This window comes from Leptopilina boulardi, unplaced genomic scaffold (assembly GCF_019393585.1).
Source record: "Leptopilina boulardi isolate dan_hultmark-lab unplaced genomic scaffold, ZJU_Lbou_2.1 LbouV2_397, whole genome shotgun sequence".
Classification (NCBI taxonomy): Eukaryota; Metazoa; Arthropoda; class Insecta; order Hymenoptera; family Figitidae; genus Leptopilina; species Leptopilina boulardi.
Window position 1 is genome coordinate 62300 of NW_026137970.1, and position 19375 is coordinate 81674.

The 19375-nt window shown below is 31.5% G+C and overlaps 3 protein-coding genes across 3 annotated transcripts in view; all 3 read left to right on the plus strand.

Annotated features, from left to right (window-relative positions):
* LOC127288898 (uncharacterized) overlaps window positions 1-19375 on the plus strand; it is a 93019-nt gene that overhangs the window by 8812 nt on the left and 64832 nt on the right. The window lies entirely within an intron of this gene.
* Window positions 412-5405, plus strand: LOC127288908 (uncharacterized). Its single transcript, XM_051316613.1, has 9 exons — window positions 412-426; window positions 499-658; window positions 2066-2233; window positions 2315-2522; window positions 2649-2857; window positions 3433-3614; window positions 3713-3866; window positions 3946-4085; window positions 5061-5405. Exons 1-9 carry the CDS (start codon window positions 412-414, stop codon window positions 5400-5402), a joined length of 1578 nt encoding a protein of 525 aa, XP_051172570.1. The 3' UTR covers window positions 5403-5405.
* Window positions 6663-7850, plus strand: LOC127288909 (uncharacterized). The gene has a single exon (XM_051316614.1). The coding sequence runs from the start codon at window positions 6663-6665 to the stop codon at window positions 7848-7850; it is 1188 nt and encodes a 395-aa protein (XP_051172571.1).

Sequence of the window (19375 nt, forward strand, 5' to 3'; positions counted from 1 at the left end):
TGCCGAGTTCCTGAGTCAGCGTGATGGGACCTCGTCGTCAAGGCCATCTCAGCGGCTGGTGGAACGGGAGGACCCTCCACCAAGGAACCGTCGTAGTTCGCCGGTTCCCCAACAAGTTGAGCGGCCCCCACCTAGGGAGGAAAACGTCGAGCCTGAGGCTCGTGTAGTGGCGGCGTCTGGTCCAACCCTTCTCGACGAGCTGCGAGAGTTAGACCAACGTTTGGAGGGAGTTCCACAGGAACTCAAAGAGGAACTTAAGTTGGAGTTCCTCAAGGAGCGTCGTAGTCGACGCCACTACACGGAGAGAAAAATCAGGGCTTTGTAGCACGGAAGTAGTTCGTGAATTTTTCGCCCGGCGCCTTTCTTCCCCGTAAAGTATGAATTCGTACGCTTTCTGCGCGACGAATATCTATGCTACAAGTCCAAGTCAGATGTGCCTTGGTAGCAAGAAACCGTGCTGCATTCGTAGCGACGCCACGCGAATAACGCAAGCACTAGCAAGGTGCTTCTTTTCCACGAGTTCCGCCCTATTTCGGTAAGAAGAGCTTCTTGCAAATACACTTTCGTGGGTACTTGTGTATTTCGTTGAGAACTCTCGTGCAAGAAGACTTTTTGTTCTCGTGTTTTATTTGTGTGTCGGATTCATTCATATTTAATGGTAAGTAAAACAATTTAGTTTGTAACTTATTAATAATAAATTTCTAAAAATATTAATAATAATATTATATCAGTACCTTATGTGTTACTTTAACAAATATATTTTTGTTGACAGAATGTGTAATCTTGTTGAAATATTTATTGTATAATAACATCTATACATTATGAATATTATTTTATTATTGTTCAGTTTATTTTATTTATTTTATTGTAATTGTGTACTATTTTAAAATTTGTTAGTCTTTATTTCTGTGCATGTTTGTCATCAACAACATTATAGGTTAGGTTTCTTGAACTGTTTTGTTGAATTTTATGGAATTAATGCAAACGAAAATAATATTCATAGGATGGATTTCCTTTTTTTGTAATATTATTTCTCTTTTTTGTTTGTTTCTTCTGTATTTGTCTTTTCTTTGTATAGGATTAGAACAAAGAACAATGAATTGTAGTACAGTCGAGAATAGAAGTGCGGAGTATTCCCCAATTGTGTCCCCTTCAGATTTACAACATTCATACGGTTTGCAAAAATGCTACTTTTTTTAAGGACAGTTGAAACATTTAGATCAAAATATTATATAAAATAAATTTTATCTATAACCCTGGCGGATCGGGAATTCTGTGAATTTTTCCATGTGTGAGATTTAGACATGGTGGCCACTAGTCAGGAAAAACTTGGAAGTCATGGATGAATCGGGGTAAAAAATCGGGCCAGGGAAGTTAGGGAAAAATCAGGGAATTTTATAATTAGTCAGTGAAAAGTCAGGGAAATTTTTGACAATTAAAAATTATGCGATTTTTAGTGAGAAAATTCAAGATAAACTGATCAGGGAAAATCAGAAAAATGTCACGGAAAAGTCAGGGATTTTTTTCGACTGATTTTAGACCGTGTTAGAGGAGATTCACCGGAGATTTTCGAAAATTGTCAAAAAAAAAGATAATTCTGCAAACAATCTCGAAAATAAGTTTTTTGACCGGTAACTGAATAATTTAAGGAGTAAAATAAAACAATAATTGCATAAATTAATGTCTTAATTAATTAATAATGATTGTGATCGTGCATGACAAATTTACTCTACTTTGCGCTTTCAGTTTCCGATATATTTCAAAGTTAAGAATTTAAAATGACGATGAAAATGCTTTATAATGATTAAAAACTATTTAAAAAATAAACAAAATAAAAGTGAATGGTAAAGAAATGTAAAAAATTCCAAAAATCTCCGGCGAATCTCCTCAAAATCTCTCCAGTTGGGGAGATTCACGGAATGTCCGATCCGCCAGAGAAGTTGGTTGACTGGCCTTTTAAATTTAGTGTTCGTAATAAAAAAATGTTTTTCATAATTTGATTTAAATATAATGTAATTATGAAACTTATTTATCGCTTCTTTAGTAAATTAATATATTTTTTTAGATTCTTTTAATGTCGAACAAAGTCCCGAATTGCCTTCTCATAGTAGCAATTACTCATTAAATGCATCATACTCAGTTGAAAAGGAGTTACTTATAATAGATAATTCAAATGGCTACCTTTATGATCAACAGCCAGAAATTATTTCTGACGACGTTGTAAACGTGATTGGTATGAGAATTTTTGAATAACCTTAAAACTTCTTTACATAAAATCCTTCATAGCTTTAATTTTTTAATTTTTCTCTTTAAGAAGTGCCAAATCCAAGGATTAACAATTATATTTACCAAGTTTTGTCTCAGACTGGTGAAGGCAATTTTTTAATTCAAGCCTTTGACTTTGAATCAGTTCAAGAAAACAGACAACTGTTATTAGACACAAAAAAGCAAACCTATTTTTCGATTCATAAAGTTTCGAAAATTGTGATTTATCACGAAATTCACCGAACAAATTCATATTCGTAAGCATATAAAAATATTTTGTAAAATATAACACTAAAAGTTATATAGCTTTTAGTGCTATAATATAATTTCTATTGTAACTTAAATTTTGTATATTAACATGCTTTATTTCCTTTTTTCAATAGAATAAATGCAGACAGACTTGAATTTCTAGCCGAAAGTGCCTCAATACTTTTTCCGCCTTATTTAAAGGAAACATTTTACTCCAAAAGTACTCCAAAAAACGATGCTCATGGAACATTTCAAACCTGCTACGCCAAATTACGAGAGAAAGCAATCGCGATAAATCTTATCAAAATATCCAAAAATCGAAAGAGGAAAATTGCGGATGATGGTAATTTATTTCTAATTTTAATTTAATTTTAATTATTTCTATTGTGAAGATTTTCTTAATATGTGGACGTCTGCGTGAAAAGGTACCACTTTGGCACTATTGGACTTATCTATATGGTCAAATTCCTTGTTAAATTTGGAAAATTTTGAAGGGTCTTATGTTCATTTTGGTACAAAATTCTCTGAGTTACAGAATTTTAAATTTCAGACTGCCAAAACTCCCATTTTGAGAAAAACGAAATCAAAGATTGTAATGCAAATATCTTTGGTTCTTATGGGAAACTATTCAAATGAGAGTTGTTTTAATTCGAGAACACCGTAAAGATGAAAAATCAATAGGTTAAGAATTCTTCCCCCCTCTCCATTTTCAAAATAACCTCGAAAATAATGTATAACCGACAAAGTGGTACCTTTTCTCTTTTTTTCAAACAACGAAATAAAATACTTAAAGTAGCATTAAATTTATGAAAAGTACATAATTCGACAGGTAAAACCCTGTAGTTTTATAAAAATATGTTTATTTCTCTTATTACGTTTAAAAATTGAAATTTCTTTATTTGTATTTATCAACTTTAGACGAAAGTCTTTGCCAAGCCTTCGAAGTGTTACGAGAGTCAGTAACCATTATCGACGACGATTTTAAACAAAAGTGGACAAATACCGCAATTAGGGAAAAAAAATTATTTTTCTCAAAGTCTGATTTTGCAAAAATTTTTCGGACACTTCCCGCATTACTGAATCCACTAGGTTATACTTTGGTGAGTTATAATTTAACTTCATCATTTAATTTACTATTTACTTAATTTAACCCCAATGTATATAAATTGTTCTAACCAAAATTAAATATAATTTATAGATACAAGAAGATTTCTCGACTGGTTTCAGTAAGCCTTCAAATTCATTTGAGGAAAACTGGCCAAATACTGCGAAAAAAATTATCAAATTGGCTAAATCAAAAAGAGACCAAGATATTAAAAACATTTTGAAAGAATACAAAACGTCAACTGAGGGTTTGTTTTTTTAAAAATTTAATTGGAAATATTACAAACTTTTAAATTCCATAACGATATAACTTACATTATTTTTTAGAAGTAGATAACAACGTCGCATTACTGTTGTTGCCCTTGTTATTTAAGAAAATAACAAAATTGACGAAGAAGTCAAGTTACGGAAAAGCGTGGAATCCAGAGAAAACGGAAGTTTCGAGTTGCTTTGTTCATCACGTAAAGGTAAAATTAAAAACATGTGAATTTTATGTCTATAAAATTAATTGGGATCTGAAATACTCCGATGCAACATCTGGTGGTCCCTGTTAACGGAGCTTGTTTTTGTTTTTTATCTCTTTTTTGTGCATATGTTAGAGAGAGATAAAAATCCAAGATGGTCTCCGCAAGCAGGTAAAGGAATGGGTCGCTTCGTATGATTTCAGATCCCAATTCGTCTGTTAATTTTTTTCGTAAAATATTGTACATATATTTTTTTCCCTGTCTATGTAATTAATTAGTAATTACAATTTGCCAAAATTTTCAGTCACAATCTTCTAATATTTAATCAGTTGTAAAAATTTAAACTTTTAAATCTAAAATTTTTTAATTAAAAAATTAAATTATTTTATTAATTTTTATCAAAAATTTTGTAACGAAGCATTTGTTCTTAATCATTCTAATAAAGTCCTTCGAAAATTGAATTATTTTTAATTTTTCAGTAGAAATCTTAGTAAAACCATTTATTTATAATAATTTTGTACTATATTCTTCAAAAGTTCAATTATTTAAAAAAAGTTTAATTCAATATTCTGTAAAATTTTATTATTTTTAACATCAAACATTAACATCTTAAATCCTATATTTAATTAACAGTGATGTGCATTTGCAAAATGAAATTTACGTTTTTTTAGGACACAAATCTATGATTTATATAAGTTTAGATTAAAAATGCTTGAAAATTTTAAAACTTCTTTTATCATTCAAAACGTTTATGAGATTGCAATTTTTAGGTTTTAAGTCTTAAAAATTAAAAACAGTTATTAAATGTATTAATCTAAAAATTTAAAGAATTGTATTATTTAAAGAGTTTTATTTTATACAATAATTGTTGAAATATCTTATTAATAACTAATAAAACTGAATTTTTTTATTAATTTAAAATTTTTTTTTATTGTATGTAAATAAATCAATTTTAAATTAAAAAAATTTTTTTTGCAGGAGAAAGAAAACATTAGCAACATTTTGAAAGAAGTCAATCAGAAAATTGTTCTTTTGCACACGGAACACAAATTAGTTACTCAACCGTATGTTGTCATTCATGGTGCAAATATTAATAGTATAACAGCTGCTTATGTCAGCATTGGTAATCACACTTACCAAGTAGCGAGCCCTTCTAAAGCTATTGATTTGTGCTTCCAATCTGTGAAAGTTTTTCAAAAAGATTTTTCACACATTTGCAATCATGTATGGCAATTTCTCGAGAGAGAAATTTTTCAATTTCACGTTCCAAATATTCTCGGTACAGTTGCTCAAGTGATAAATCAATTGCAACAAATTTAATGAACTAAATTGCGCTTTTTCACTACCTGAACTTTTGTTAATTTACTACGATAGCATAATTAGTTATACTTTGTAAATATTTATTCCGTTATTGTGTCGAACGGAAAAAACTCAAAGAGTTGCTTCAATTTGCAATTTTATTCTGGTCATTACCAACGTAAGGTTGTATAAAATATATACTATTTTCTTACTTGTAAAATTTTCATTATATTCGTTTACCTTCGTTACATCTTGTTAGCGTAATATCTTGATTTGGAAAGGATAAACTCGTTAATTCGCAGAAATGGATTCTACTCGTATTCCTACTGTTAACAGAAAAGATTTAAGTAAAGAAATTTTAAAGTTGACTCTTATTTTGTATAATTTGTCACATATTTCGAGAAAAGATGTTGACTTAATTATAAATATGTTCAGTGGCTTTTTTTCTGAAAAATTCATACCGTTTGTTCAAAATGAATTTGAAAATTTGGTTAAGCCGATATCAAACTCGGCAGCTTATTCGAAAACCCAATTTGTTTTAGAAAATGTCAAAGATTTATTTCATCAAGTTTCAACAGAGCATTTAAGGTTCAAAATGTACGAAGAAAACAGCTTATACATTCCTCCCCAACTTTTTGAAATTGGAAAAGAGTGTCAGTACATTACTAATGAGGATCAAACAGTTCGTGTTGAAATGAAGCCAATTTATGGAGCATACGTTTCACTAAAAGATACATTGCAAAAAACTCTGTCAATTCCTGGTGTACTCGAATCTATATTTACTTACATGGATGACTTGAGTAAAGAAAAAAAGTATGTGTCGAACGTTTTACAAGCTGATCTTTGGACAAAAAAATACGAAAAATTGGGTAAGAACGTCTTACCTCTTTATTTGTATTTCGACGAATTCGAGACTCGAAATCCTTTAGGAAGCCACGCTGGTGAAGAAAAAATGGGAGGGGTATACATTTCACTTGCTTGTTTGCCTCCTCACATGTCTGCAAAGTTGAGAAATGTTTTTGTGTCCACAATTTTCAAATCAAAACACATGAAAATATTTACGAATGCACAGCTATTTCGGAAAAGCATGGAAGATCTTCATCTGGTTGCTATTGAAGGTGTGAAAGTAAATGTAGGCGGTAAAATTTATCATCTTTTTTCCGGCTAATTCAAATATTAGGAGATAATATGGGACTAAACAGGATTTGTGGGTTTTCTTTAAGTTTTACAGCAAATTACTTTTGTCGCATGTGTTCCGCTTCTATGGAGGAGTGTAGAAAAATGATCGAAGAAAGTGAAGCTCTTTTACGAACAGCTAAATCTTATTTAGAGGATTTGAAGAAAAATAGCTTTGAAACAACAGGAATTAAAGAAGAGTGTATTTTCAATGAAATGGAGGACTTTGAAATTAATGAAAATATAACCGGAGATGTAATGCACGACTGTCCAGAAGGAATTTTCGACTACACATTGTCAAAAGTAGTAGAAGGATTGATTGAAGACAATTTAATAACTTTGGATAAACTAAACAACAGGATTGACACCTTTCCTTACAATGATTTAGAGAAACAAAACAAGCCCAGGCCTTTGTTTTATTCAGTAGGAAAGAAAGGGGGAAGAAAAATAAAAATCAAACAGTCTGCGTCCGAAATTACGTGCTTAACGAGATATTTGGGATTAATGATTGGTGATTTGATACCTGCTGATAATTGCTACTGGAAGCTCTATCTTTGCTTACGCGACATTCTTGATATTTTAATGTCTCCGGTTTTAGATAAAGGCCAAATTCAAAGTCTAAAAATTCTTATAAGCAAACACAACATGCAGTACTTGAAACTTTTTGGAAAATTGAAACCGAAAATGCATTTATGGCTTCACTACCCGAGACTCATAACGTTAAATGGTCCTGTTGTCCACTATTCTTCAATGAAATTTGAGAGAAAAAATAAGGAACTAAAAGAATATGCTTCGGGAACTACTTCGAACGTAAACCTGCCGCTGACAATTGCAATCATGCATCAATTACAATTGTGCTATACTTCAGAATTTTGTCCGCCTATTCTCTCTGACATTTTACTTGGGCTGACAGTTAATCCGAGTGCTTACAGCCATTTGAAAAATTTGATACCAAATTTGTCAAGTAATTTAAGAGTTATGACTTTGAAAAATGTAGAAATACTCGGAAGTAACTTTTCAGAAGGAACTGTATTTGTCACTAGAATAACTGAAGACGGTCCCCGATTTGGTATGCTTAAAACTGTGTTTTATGTTGAAGATAAATGTGTTTATTTTAAAACGAAAGAATTTGAAACGATTTACTTCAATCATCAGTACCACGCGTATAATGTACATTGTGATCCAAGTAGATCAAATTTATTGATAAATGCGGAGTTAATACCGAGAATAGCACCTTGCCTACTATGTACAAAAAATGGCGATCAATTTGTAGCAACAAGATACAAAGTTTAAAAGTATAAAAGCAATGAAAATTATAACAGTTAAATTAAGTTGATTTTAAAAAGTGTGTTTGACTGACTGAATAAGACTTTAAAATGTACAAATTTTAATAAATTATTTTTTAGATTTTCTGATTTTATTTTTTTCGGAGTGTCTAGAGTTTAAAAATGTCAGATAGGAGTCAGAAAATTTTGTTATTCAGAGAAATGCCAGGGAGAATTAGGTTACTTAATAAAAAAATGAAACATTTTTAAAATTATCTAGAAAAATATTTTAATTAATTTGTTTTCAAATCAAAATTTAATTATTCCCAATTTTAAAACATTTATTGAATTTTAGTTATTTCAAAAGTTATTACATTAAAAACCTCATTTGTTTACTTTTTAATCAATTAAAAATTCAAATATTTAAAATTTTATTCAATTGAAAATTCAGTTTTCCCAAGTTTCAAGGAATTGAAAATATAATTATTGTATAATTTAATAAATAAAAAATTCAATTATTCCTAATATTTTAGTGCAAAAAATACTTAAAATTTTGCTTAATTCAACTATTGAAATATATTAAAGTTTAATTAGTATCTAATATTAATAGCAGAGGTACACACACAAAATTTATTTTTGGCTGAGACACTAGGCTAGTGAAATTTCTTATAGTTTTTCCTGGTGAATCCGAACACAAAGTTAGAATTGTTTTTTAGGCTTAATATCAAAAATTGTCTCAGAAAACTCCTCTCCTATTCAATTTTTTTAAAATTATCTAAAAAATTTGAGCCATTACGAAGATTATAATTTCAAATTCAGATTCAGCCGAAAAAATACATGTAAACACATTAGCATAATGTATCGGCAAAATACATTTTTCTCTCGATTTCAAAGTTTTCATCAGTTTTTTGAAAGTATCTGAAAATTTCGAGCAAAAAGTGATTTCCGATTAAGATTTAGCAGCAAAGAATAAATAGACGTACACTATCGTAGTGTCATGAAAACATTTTTTCATTTTCGCTTTTTTATGGAGAAAGTATTGTTTTCGTAAAACTTTTTTTCCGATTTTTTTTATGTATCTTTTATTATTCGACCTCAGGAACCCAAAAATTACATTTTTAAGCAATATTATTTTGTGTGCGTGTGTGTATAAACATCACATTTTTAGGAATATCTTAATATCTTTTTGAGTCTCACTGGAGGACAAATAATAATAGAAAACCAATTTTTAAAAATCGTTTTTAACCCATAATATAACAAAATGTATTGACACCTATAAATATTGTTTTTGAATTTTGTAGAGTTTTTGCACCGTTTTTCAAAACGCATATTTTGAGCTATTAACGAAGCTATTAACATTTATTCTGTCCAGAGTAATTGACATTTTTAAATTCAAAATTTTTTAAGAAAGTCACCATTTTTGCATTTTTATTAAATTTATAAATTTTATATTTTTTGGATAATATCTCCATGAGAAATCAATTTACTTTTTGTTTTATTTCGTTATGTCTTTTTGAAGACTTCAATCCGACAATTCGGACTTTAAATTCGGCTTAAGCGGGAAAAAAAAATACATGGCCAAAAATATATCCTCTGCGTTCATGGCATTTCACTACAAAAAAGGACAAAAAATTTTTTTTAATTATAATTATCAAAATCTTAATGTTAGTTTTTAAAATAATAATAATAAAACTAAGGTCAATTTTTAGTAAATTAGTGACTCAAGAAATAAAAACATTTATGATGTAAAAAAAATTAAAAATAAAATTTTATTAAAATTTAAAAAAATTAAAAAATTATTCTGTTTAAAACTGTTTAAAATTACATTTCTTTTACATTTCACTTTATAATATTATTTTATTTACTTTTATCATAATATTATTATATTATTCAATAATTAAATTTATCAGACTTCTTTTACCCATTATAGTTTATTTATTAAAAACAATTTTGAAGTTATATGCTTTAAATGGCTTTAAATTGAATTTTTAAAATACGTTTTCTGAAACGTTTGCACGAAAGTGTATTTGCAAGAAGCTCTTCTTACCGAAATAGGGCGGAACTCGTGGAAAAGAAGCACCTTGCTAGTGCTTGCGTTATTCGCGTGGCGTCGCTACGAATGCAGCACGGTTTCTTGCTACCAAGGCACATCTGACTTGGACTTGTAGCATAGATATTCGTCGCGCAGAAAGCGTACGAATTCATACTTTACGGGGAAGAAAGGCGCCGGGCGAAAAATTCACGAACTACTTCCGTGCTACAAAGCCCTGATTTTTCCCTCCGTGCGGGCGTGACGTACGAACGTTCACGGGGGGCGGCGAATAGGGCCGATTAGTTATTTCGTAGGCCAGGGTTGTCCATAGGAGCGAGAGAGACGGAATCATAGGGATGATCCAAGGACCGGCAGGGGGATCTACCAGGCAGTTCAGTTACCCGATCGATTGAGAGCGGACGTGATATCTGTATCAATTGTTTCCTTTTTATATACTCTTTTGTAATATTGTTGTTTGGTTAATGGGCGATTACTTAATAAATAGTTAGCGTTGAATTCGGAGTGTTTTTTTATTGAGTGTTTTCTCCTTGGCGAATTCTTCCCACATCTCGAGAAGCGGCGTCGGTCAAGAGTCAGCTGAGCGTCATCGAGGTAAGTGTGTTAGTGTTGGCCTGCCTCAACGTCCGGCATCAGACGTTTATATGTTTTGGAGGATCCCCTTTTTGAGATTTGTTGTATAATGTGTATTTTGAATTGGCGGGTTTAGATGCCCAGTTTATGTTAATTATAAATTATAAAAACCCCGTTACAAATATAAAATAATCCTTTATTATCCTTTATTATATTAAAATCCTTTATTATATTAAAACAAAGTCCGACCAACCGACCGACCGACCGACCGACCGACACCATTCAGGAAAATTTTTTTATTTTTAAATAAAACCAACTATTACTTATGCTTATGTTATATATTTTTATTAACAATTTCACATTTACTTACACATATACACAAAGTAGATACACATGTATACATGTATTTTGAAATAATTACAATTCTTTTTTTAATTCTTATTTATTAATTTAAATTTTTTACAATTTTTTTTTTTTTTTGTAAGTTTTTTTTTATTTTGAACTTTGCATTTCATGTTAGGGGTTTTTTCATTTCAAATGATTTTAATTTTATTATATTAGATTTTTATGTTAACTTTCTTTTTTTTAATTAAAAATATTTTAAACATGTTTGGTACTCTTGAAATTGATCCATAAATAAATATACATAAGAAACCACTTTGATGTCTTCTATTATTGCGTATATAGGTTAGGTAATGGAGAATAAAATATAAATAATATTACGTAAATAATATAAATAATTTATCATATATCATTTCATTATTTGTTCTAATAACGTTGTTTACTAATTATTAATTGTTTTATTTTTTAAAAAGACGCAACCGATGTTATACAGCGCTGCCTTTTATGTTATTTTTTTAGTGCGTTACATGGTTCCTATGCAGCCAATATTATTCATCGTATCCTATATCTTTTAGAAAATTTTTATTAATTTTTTATCAGACTCAGCCGTTATTATACAGCGCAGTTTTTTATTATACTTATTACAGAATTATTTATTGTGAGTGTGCAGCCGACACTATGCAGCACAGCAGATAATGATTAAGAAGTTTTAATAGTTCTTAAAAAGGCGCAGCCGATATTATTCAGCGCTGTCTTTCATAATATTTAATTCAGTAATTTTTATAAGTATGCAGCTAGCATTTTACAGCTCATGAGAATTGTTTACAAACTTTTATAATTGTTTAATACTTTTTAATTAGGCGCAGCTGATATTATTCAGCGCTGTCTTTTACAATATTTAATTCAGTAATTTTTATAATAAATGTGCAGCTGGTATTTTATAGCCCGTGAGATTTTTTTACCACATTTAATAATTGTTAAATAATTATTAATTTGGCGCAGCCGATATTGTTCAGCGCTGCCTTTTATGATAGTAATTTTTGTAAATTCATTACATTTTTACAGTGGACATGATACAGTATGTTAGATTATTTATAACATTTCATCATGAAGACAGTTAAGTATACGAATCTAAAATTTCTTTAAATACAATATTTCTTATATATATGTCATTTGCCCTCTTATGTTTTTTATCATTGTTTAAATGACGCATTTAAATATACATTATCTGGTTGGTAATATTGGATATATATATATTGGAAATTAGATTTGTTGAATTATTTTCACATTTTGATTCAAAATATTAATATTCTTCAGTAGATCTTTTAAATTTAGAAATCGTGTATTAAAAAAAATTATTCCTTTAAATTTAAGAATTTATTTTTTTTACCAAAAATAAACCAGAAATAAAATACTTAAAGTATCAATAAATTGATTAAAAAACCTTGATATTTCGACGCGTAAGATCCTCCAAATTTAATATTAGAAAAAAATAACATGTCATAAAAAAGAAATTTTAAATTATGATTGAATTGTAATAAATATCTTAAAAACCTTACTTGAAATAATAGAAAATATCCAGTTCGAAATTTTTGTTTCACAAAGTTTTCTAGTCTTATTGATCATAAATCTGAATGAAGAGTGAGCTCACATAAACCAATCATTCCTCATTTCATATTCAAACTTTTTTTGAATTAGGCAAAAAAAATCAAAATATTGCACACAATATATTCCAGATATTATATGTTTATTAAAAGTTGACCTTGAATTTCATCTACAAAATCATAAAATTATTTTCAAGGAAGAACCACACACGCTATTAACGTTCAGCCATAGATGACTTTTAACACTCATCATTTGTTAACTAATTATTAAATTGGACTATAACTTCTTGGAAAAACTTTTTTAGACTATAATGAACAACTTTCTCACTGGAACATTTTTGTTGCTCAAAATATGCGCGACTTCCTTGCATAGTGAAAATTACAGTTCACGAATTTTGCATTGTCTCAATAAAAAATAAATAACTTTTTGATTTATTGTTTAAAATGACAATTTTATTTTTTAGTCACTCGTAGGATATAATTACGCGTATTTTCGTTTTTGTTAAGTTAAGAAATTCGTAAAACTGACTGAGTAATCGCGAGTTAAACTGAAAAACACCATTAAAATGTCATTTAAAAAAAAACAGTTATTCCTTTATAGTTCGAAAACAATAATAATAGATGGTAAATTATTTATTAAGACAAAAAGATGTGAAATAAAGTGCTCTTCTATGATTCAGCCGCTCAATTATAAGAAGAAGTCACAGTATATTTTCCACATCAATTGAAAATATCAGCATTTAGACATAGGGGTCGTTTATTAATTACGTAAGGATGATTTTGGCTATTTTGACCCCCCCTCCCCCCACGTAAGATTTTTTACATGCATTAGCGCCATTTTTTCTATTGAACGTAAGAATTGCTGGACCCCCCCCTCCCCCTAAGAGCCTTACGTAATTAATGGGTGTTTTCGGCATTCACTCAGAGTTAACTCTAGAGTTAGCAGTGGTGCTCAAATGTAAATTTTGATTTTCAGTTCGTCTGTTGGTTGTGAACGTTGTTGATTGGCAATTTGGCATAGACGATTCATTTTGATTGGCGCAGGGTTTGCAATTGTAACAATATGTGAAACGGGCCTTTTATTCTAGTAATGTAATGTTAAAATAAAATTTTTTGTTTCTAGATTTCATAAAAGTCCCCAAAAATTTATTACTAGATGACCCAGAGTTAACTCTGTTTTCTTGTGAGAGTAAATAAAAACGGTCAGTCCTAACCTTTAATGGCCGACAAAATTTGTGAACGGATTGTTTGTTTGAAAAGTGTAAATTGAAACATAATAATTTATTTTTTATTAAAAATTATTTTAACTTTTTATTTATAAAAAGCAACTTTAATTAAAATAAATAATCTAGTTTCTTAAACAATTCAGATTAATTAAAGTTAGGGAAATAATGAAAAATTTGAAAATTATAAACTTTAAAAAAATAACACGTTTATGGGTAGCAAAAATATGTTCCATTTTTAAATGAAAAACAAAAAATACGTATAAATTAAAAAAAAGTAAACAAACAAGGACAACTATCTTTAAACTCAGGGTGATGAAAATAGAAAATCAATTATTTTATTTGGGTAAATAAATTTTCAAAGATAATATCAATGAGCACCACTATTAACTCTAGAGTTAACTCTGAGTGAATGCCGAAAACACCCAAAGAATGGCCCCATATCGATCTCCATAAGTAAAAACAAGTCCATACAGGCCTTGGCAGTTTGGACCTCTGAGAACCAATAAATTTAGGACCATCTCGAAAGTCCACCGATTTTAATTAAATTAGTTTTATTGGTTAATTTAAAGTTTAAATAATTTTCTTGATTCGTAACATTATTAATTATAATATTAACTACTAAGGGACTAAGTACATAAGCACTTCAGATAAAAATAAATAATATATTTATACATAAAATAAATAGAAAAAATTAACTAAGCAAATAAAAAAATAAATTTCACCGGAGCGAGCGTTAGCGAGCGAGGACACATCGCTAGTACTTATAATTTGAGTGATGACATTACAAGAATAATGATAAGTAGTAAACTTAAAGGTAAAGCGTTGAAGTGGTTTTACTCGCGATCGGATCATTTGTTGATGCCTGTAACAATGTTAATTGATGAAATTAAAAAATGTTTTTTCCTTATCTTAGTAAAATTAAATTACGAAAACAGTTTCAAGAACGTATTTGGTGTAAATCGGAAACATTTAGTGAATATGTATATGAAAAAATAATTTTGGCAAGTAAGGCAAATATTGATAGTTCGGAATTAGTGGATTATTTGATTGTGGGCATTCCAGAAAATTCATTACGGGACCATGCTCGAATGCAACGTTTCGATACTAAAGAAGATTTGCTTTACGCGTTTGAGAAAATTTCTTTAAATAAAAAATCAATTGATATTAATAAAAATAATAATTTTCAGAAAGATTTTTATAATAAAACAAATAAATCTGATGAAAATAATAAAGAAAATAAAAATGTAAACAATACGAACAAATTTTTTGATAAAAGTAAAAGATGTTGTTATAATTGTAATAGGCTTGGTCATATGGCTGCTGAGTGTGAAAAAAAGTGAGACAGAGGATCTTGTTTTTGTTGCGGATCGATGGAACATACTATTGTAATTGTCCCGAGACAAATAATAGAAGGTCGAATAATAATGAAATTACGAATATTGATTTAAATAAAAACGATAGTTCAGAATATTATCCGGAAATTGTTTTGAAATTTGAAAATGAGGAAGGAGTTTTCGAAGCTCACCTGGTAGCGTTATTAGATAGCGGAAGTCCAATTTCGTTTATAAAAAATAAATACGTAAATCCGGATGTTATTGTCTCATTAGATAATTTAAATCATGAATATCACGGTGTAAATAACTTTAAGCTTCAATTTAATGGAAAAACAAAAGCAATGTGTGAATTGAAAAATTGTGTGATAGAGATCGAATTATTAGTAGTAAAAGACGACACTATGTCCTCACCAGTAATTCTGGGTCGCGATACATTCAGGGTTTTTGGCTTAGGGCTTTAAAATCCACAAAATTTTGAGGGTAATAGAATCGATCATTTATCAGAAATAATGAATATTGAGGTTGACATTTTGGATACTAGAGATGGTTTAGATGTTAATCCGGATATTCCATTTGAAATTAAGCAACAATTAAGGGATAATTTTGATCAAATTAATGTAAAAGCCAAAAGACCTGAATCACCGGAAATAAAGTCAACATTACATTTACGATTAAAAGATCACAAAATTTTTCAATGTAACCCGCGAAGATTGTCATTTACGGAAAAAACGAATTAAAAAAAATAATCGATGATTTATTAAAGCGAAAAATTCTTAGACCAAGTAATGCTGAATACTCCTCACCAATTGTTCTTGTTATTAAGAAAAACGGAAAAATTCGTATGTGTATAGACTACAGAATTTTAAATAAATATTTGGAGTCAGATAATTATCCTTTGCCGTTAATTGAGGATCATATTGACGTTTTGAAAGAAAAAAATATTTAAGCTCATTATATTTAAAGGACGGTTTTTACCATGTAGATATGGCAGAAGACTCAATAAAATTCACATAATTTGTTACGCCTTTCGGGCAATATGGATTTTTAAAGATGCCTTTCGGGTTAAAAGTGGCACCAAAGTATTTTTAAAAATACGTCAATGTGGTTCTCAAGGAACTGATAGATTCCGGCGATGTAAGTGTTTATTTGGATGATATTTTAATTGCAACAAGGTCGGTTGAGCATCATTTGATTGTGTCGATTCTTCTCGATAATTGCAAAACCTGTATATTAATCCAAGAATCTCACGCTGGGTACTTGAATTGCAAAGTTACGATTATACAACGTAGCATAGGCCAGGAACGCGAATGACTCATGTTGATGAGCTTAGTCGTTGTGATTTTGTCGCGGTAGTACAGGATAATCCTTTTGAGTCTCATATGATAGTTGCACAGAATCTGGATGAACAAATTGGTAAAATTAAATTGCAACTAGGTAAATCCGAAAATAAATTTTTTGAAATAAGAAACGGGGTCGTTTATAGAAAAATTAATGACAAGTTGTTGTTTTATGGACCCTCGGAAATGGAGAAAAGTATTTTGTTTAAGTATCACGATGAATTGGGACATATGGGTGTTGAACTCTGTCCATAAGGCAACTGGAGAGATTCCTAGCGTTTTGTTATTTGGGGTATCTCAGCGACGTAAAATACATGATCCCGTGTCTGAATTTTTAAAAAACGATGTGAATGTTGACATTCGAAATTTGGATTTGGTACGAAACAGGGCAAGCCAAAATATAGTTAAGCAACAATCTCAAGTAAAAGCCCAAGGCGACAAAAAAAGAAAGATTCCTATTCTGCCGTCCTGATGTCAAAAGTCGGTAATCGACATTTTTATCAAAAATGAGTTTTTTATATCACTGGATTCGTTATGAAAAAAGTAATCTAGCTGTAGTAATCTTAGTTAACAATATTAATTAATTTTGGAGATAATTAACCATTAATTACCCTACTTTCGCAAAATCATTCTCACGTAGTCGGTACATGGAGACAAAATAGTCGGTATTTGCTCTTACTGCTTCAAAATGATGACGTATTTACGTACTTTCCTTGAAGCACAGTCTGCATTGGCAAATACTGCCAGGAAATATGGCCTGATTTGATTCGACATCCTAATGCCGATGGGCAGTATCGCGAATACCGACTCTTGCTTTAAGGATTTCAGTCCGAAAAAGACCAACTTTCCTTGCAAAAAGTCTGGTCTTGCATTTCTACATAATAGTTATACAATAGGACTCCGGTTATCCGAGCTAATGTAGACCGGACCTACCTCGGATAAGGCGAAAACTCGGATAATCCGAATTGTTAAATATTTATTACAATTTAACATTATTATCGTTTAAACAATTGTTATCTAATACAAACGGGAAAATAATATTGTAAATATTCCATAATAATTTAAACAATTTGAATTTATTAAAAATAAACTTATATTTATAAAAAATTAAAAATAACTCGGATGACGCGGACTAGACTCGGATAATGCAGAATTTCCTACTGGGACACCACCTCGGATAATCGAGACCTCGGATAAAGCGAGCTCGGATAAACGGGGTTTTACTGTATATAATTATTGAAGTAATATAATTTATTTACCCTGCCGATGGTTGTCCGCTACCAAGAATCATGGATATTCTTAGTAGACCTTGTCGTGGTGGTGGGCCTTTTCACTAAAGGACAACCAATCACCAGGGTGGTTCCCTGACCAAATAAACTCGAATATTCCACGCAACGGAAATAAAAAATATTATTATGGAAAATACAAATTTATGTAATATACTCCAAGTGGGTACCTTGGAAGAGGGTAATCCCGCCACTGGTTCTGATCGGATGAGAGGCCCGGTAGCTGGTGCAGGCCCCATGGATTTTGGGGGTTGGGCCAAAATCAAAAAAGGAACGAAGCGTTGTTCAGCAACTTCGATGTGAATGTTGCTAAACAGTTTCAGATCATTCCACAAGTCTTGGAGAGTATGCGCCAGGCTTGTAAGAAGCAGAAAAATATTAGTAAGGGCGTTCAAAAAGGAATGGCTGCTTTGGGGAAGGCGTTCTATATAATTCACAATAATATGCGTTTTATTTTAGAGCCCTTCACAGTTCCGGAGCAGTGAACCTTGGAGCCCTGTCCTCTGCTTTGCTCGACAAGGAGAGGTTAGGGCTTTTGTAAATAGAAGAACCATCGTGATAAAGGATCTCGACGAATCCACGTCCGAGGATGACGTGGTTTCAGCCTTAAAAAAGGAGTTAGGCAAGTATGACTTAGAAATGACGTGTCGTCTTTTGCCACGTTTTAGAGAAACAAAGGTGGCACTGGTCCGTCTTGCTAAGGCGGATTCTAATGCTCTTTTGAATATAGGAAAAGTACGAATTGGCTGGAATAATTCCCCTATTCATACGCATCTGGAGGTAACAAGGTGTCACAGGTGCCTTTACTACGGCGGGGAGGGCCACTGTGCGAAGAGCTGCCCGGTGCAACACCCCAAGTACATGACATGTACGGACATGGAGAAGACCAAAACGGACCATGTAAGTGGAAAAATTTCCTGCCCGGGTTACAAGGAGGAACTGGAGAAGGTTAAAAGGGCAAATCCTTAAAGCTTTTTCAGGTCAACCTGCATACAAGTAAGGATGCACAGGTCGTCCTGATCCTAACAGCCAGAGAAAATAAGATCGATATCCTGTTCTGCAGTGAGCAGTATCGGAGAAGCGATCTCGCTCCCTGGACAAGGCGAAGAGAGCCTCGATCAAGGTGTGCAACCCAGAATTGCGGGTTGACAAGTTACTGGAGACGAGCAGTGGATCTGTTTGGGTGGAGGTGGCTAACATACGCATGTATAGCTGCTACTTCTCGCCAAACGATTCACTGACAGACTTCGACAAGGAGAAGTTCGGCCGGTGCCTTCTAAAAGCCCGCTTAATTCAAGAGTTGGGCTAGGTAAGGAGGCCGAACGATCTTGATGGGGAAGTGCGGGCGGTGAGAAACACAATCGTCCTTGCGAAAGGCGTGTTTCAGAGCAAGAAGGACATATACCCGTTCTAAGAGAGATCCTTTGCTGAAGGAAGCATACAAGGAGACTAAAAGAACCTCAGCAAAGAGAGACGCCGTAGCTTGAAGGACCTAATCGAGGACGTCGAGAAGGACCCATGGGGTATGGCTTTTAAAATCGTTACTAAGAAATTAGTAACGAGGCAAAAGACCCCCGGCCTGGACAATCCCGATTGGGTCAGAAAGGTAATAAAAGCCCTGTTTCCTCCTGCAGAGCCATGGCTTATGAAGGACTGGAGTTTCTGCATAGTCATAGAGGAAGAACTCTTTACTCTTGAAAAATTGGAAGCAGCAGGTAGAAGATTGAAGATAATTAAGGGGCCTGGAATCGATGGGATAAGCAACAAGATCCTAAAAGAGGTGATTGTTGCTTCCCCCCTG

Coding starts and splice junctions, on each gene's coding strand:
- LOC127288908 (XM_051316613.1), top strand. Junction 2,234..2,314: donor CGACGTTGTAAACGTGATTG/GTATGAGAATTT, acceptor TTTCTCTTTAAG/AAGTGCCAAATCCAAGGATT. Junction 3,615..3,712: donor ATCCACTAGGTTATACTTTG/GTGAGTTATAAT, acceptor TATAATTTATAG/ATACAAGAAGATTTCTCGAC.
- LOC127288909 (XM_051316614.1), top strand. CDS start 6,663: ATGATCGAAGAAAGTGAAGCTCTTTTACGAACAGCTAAATCTTATTTA.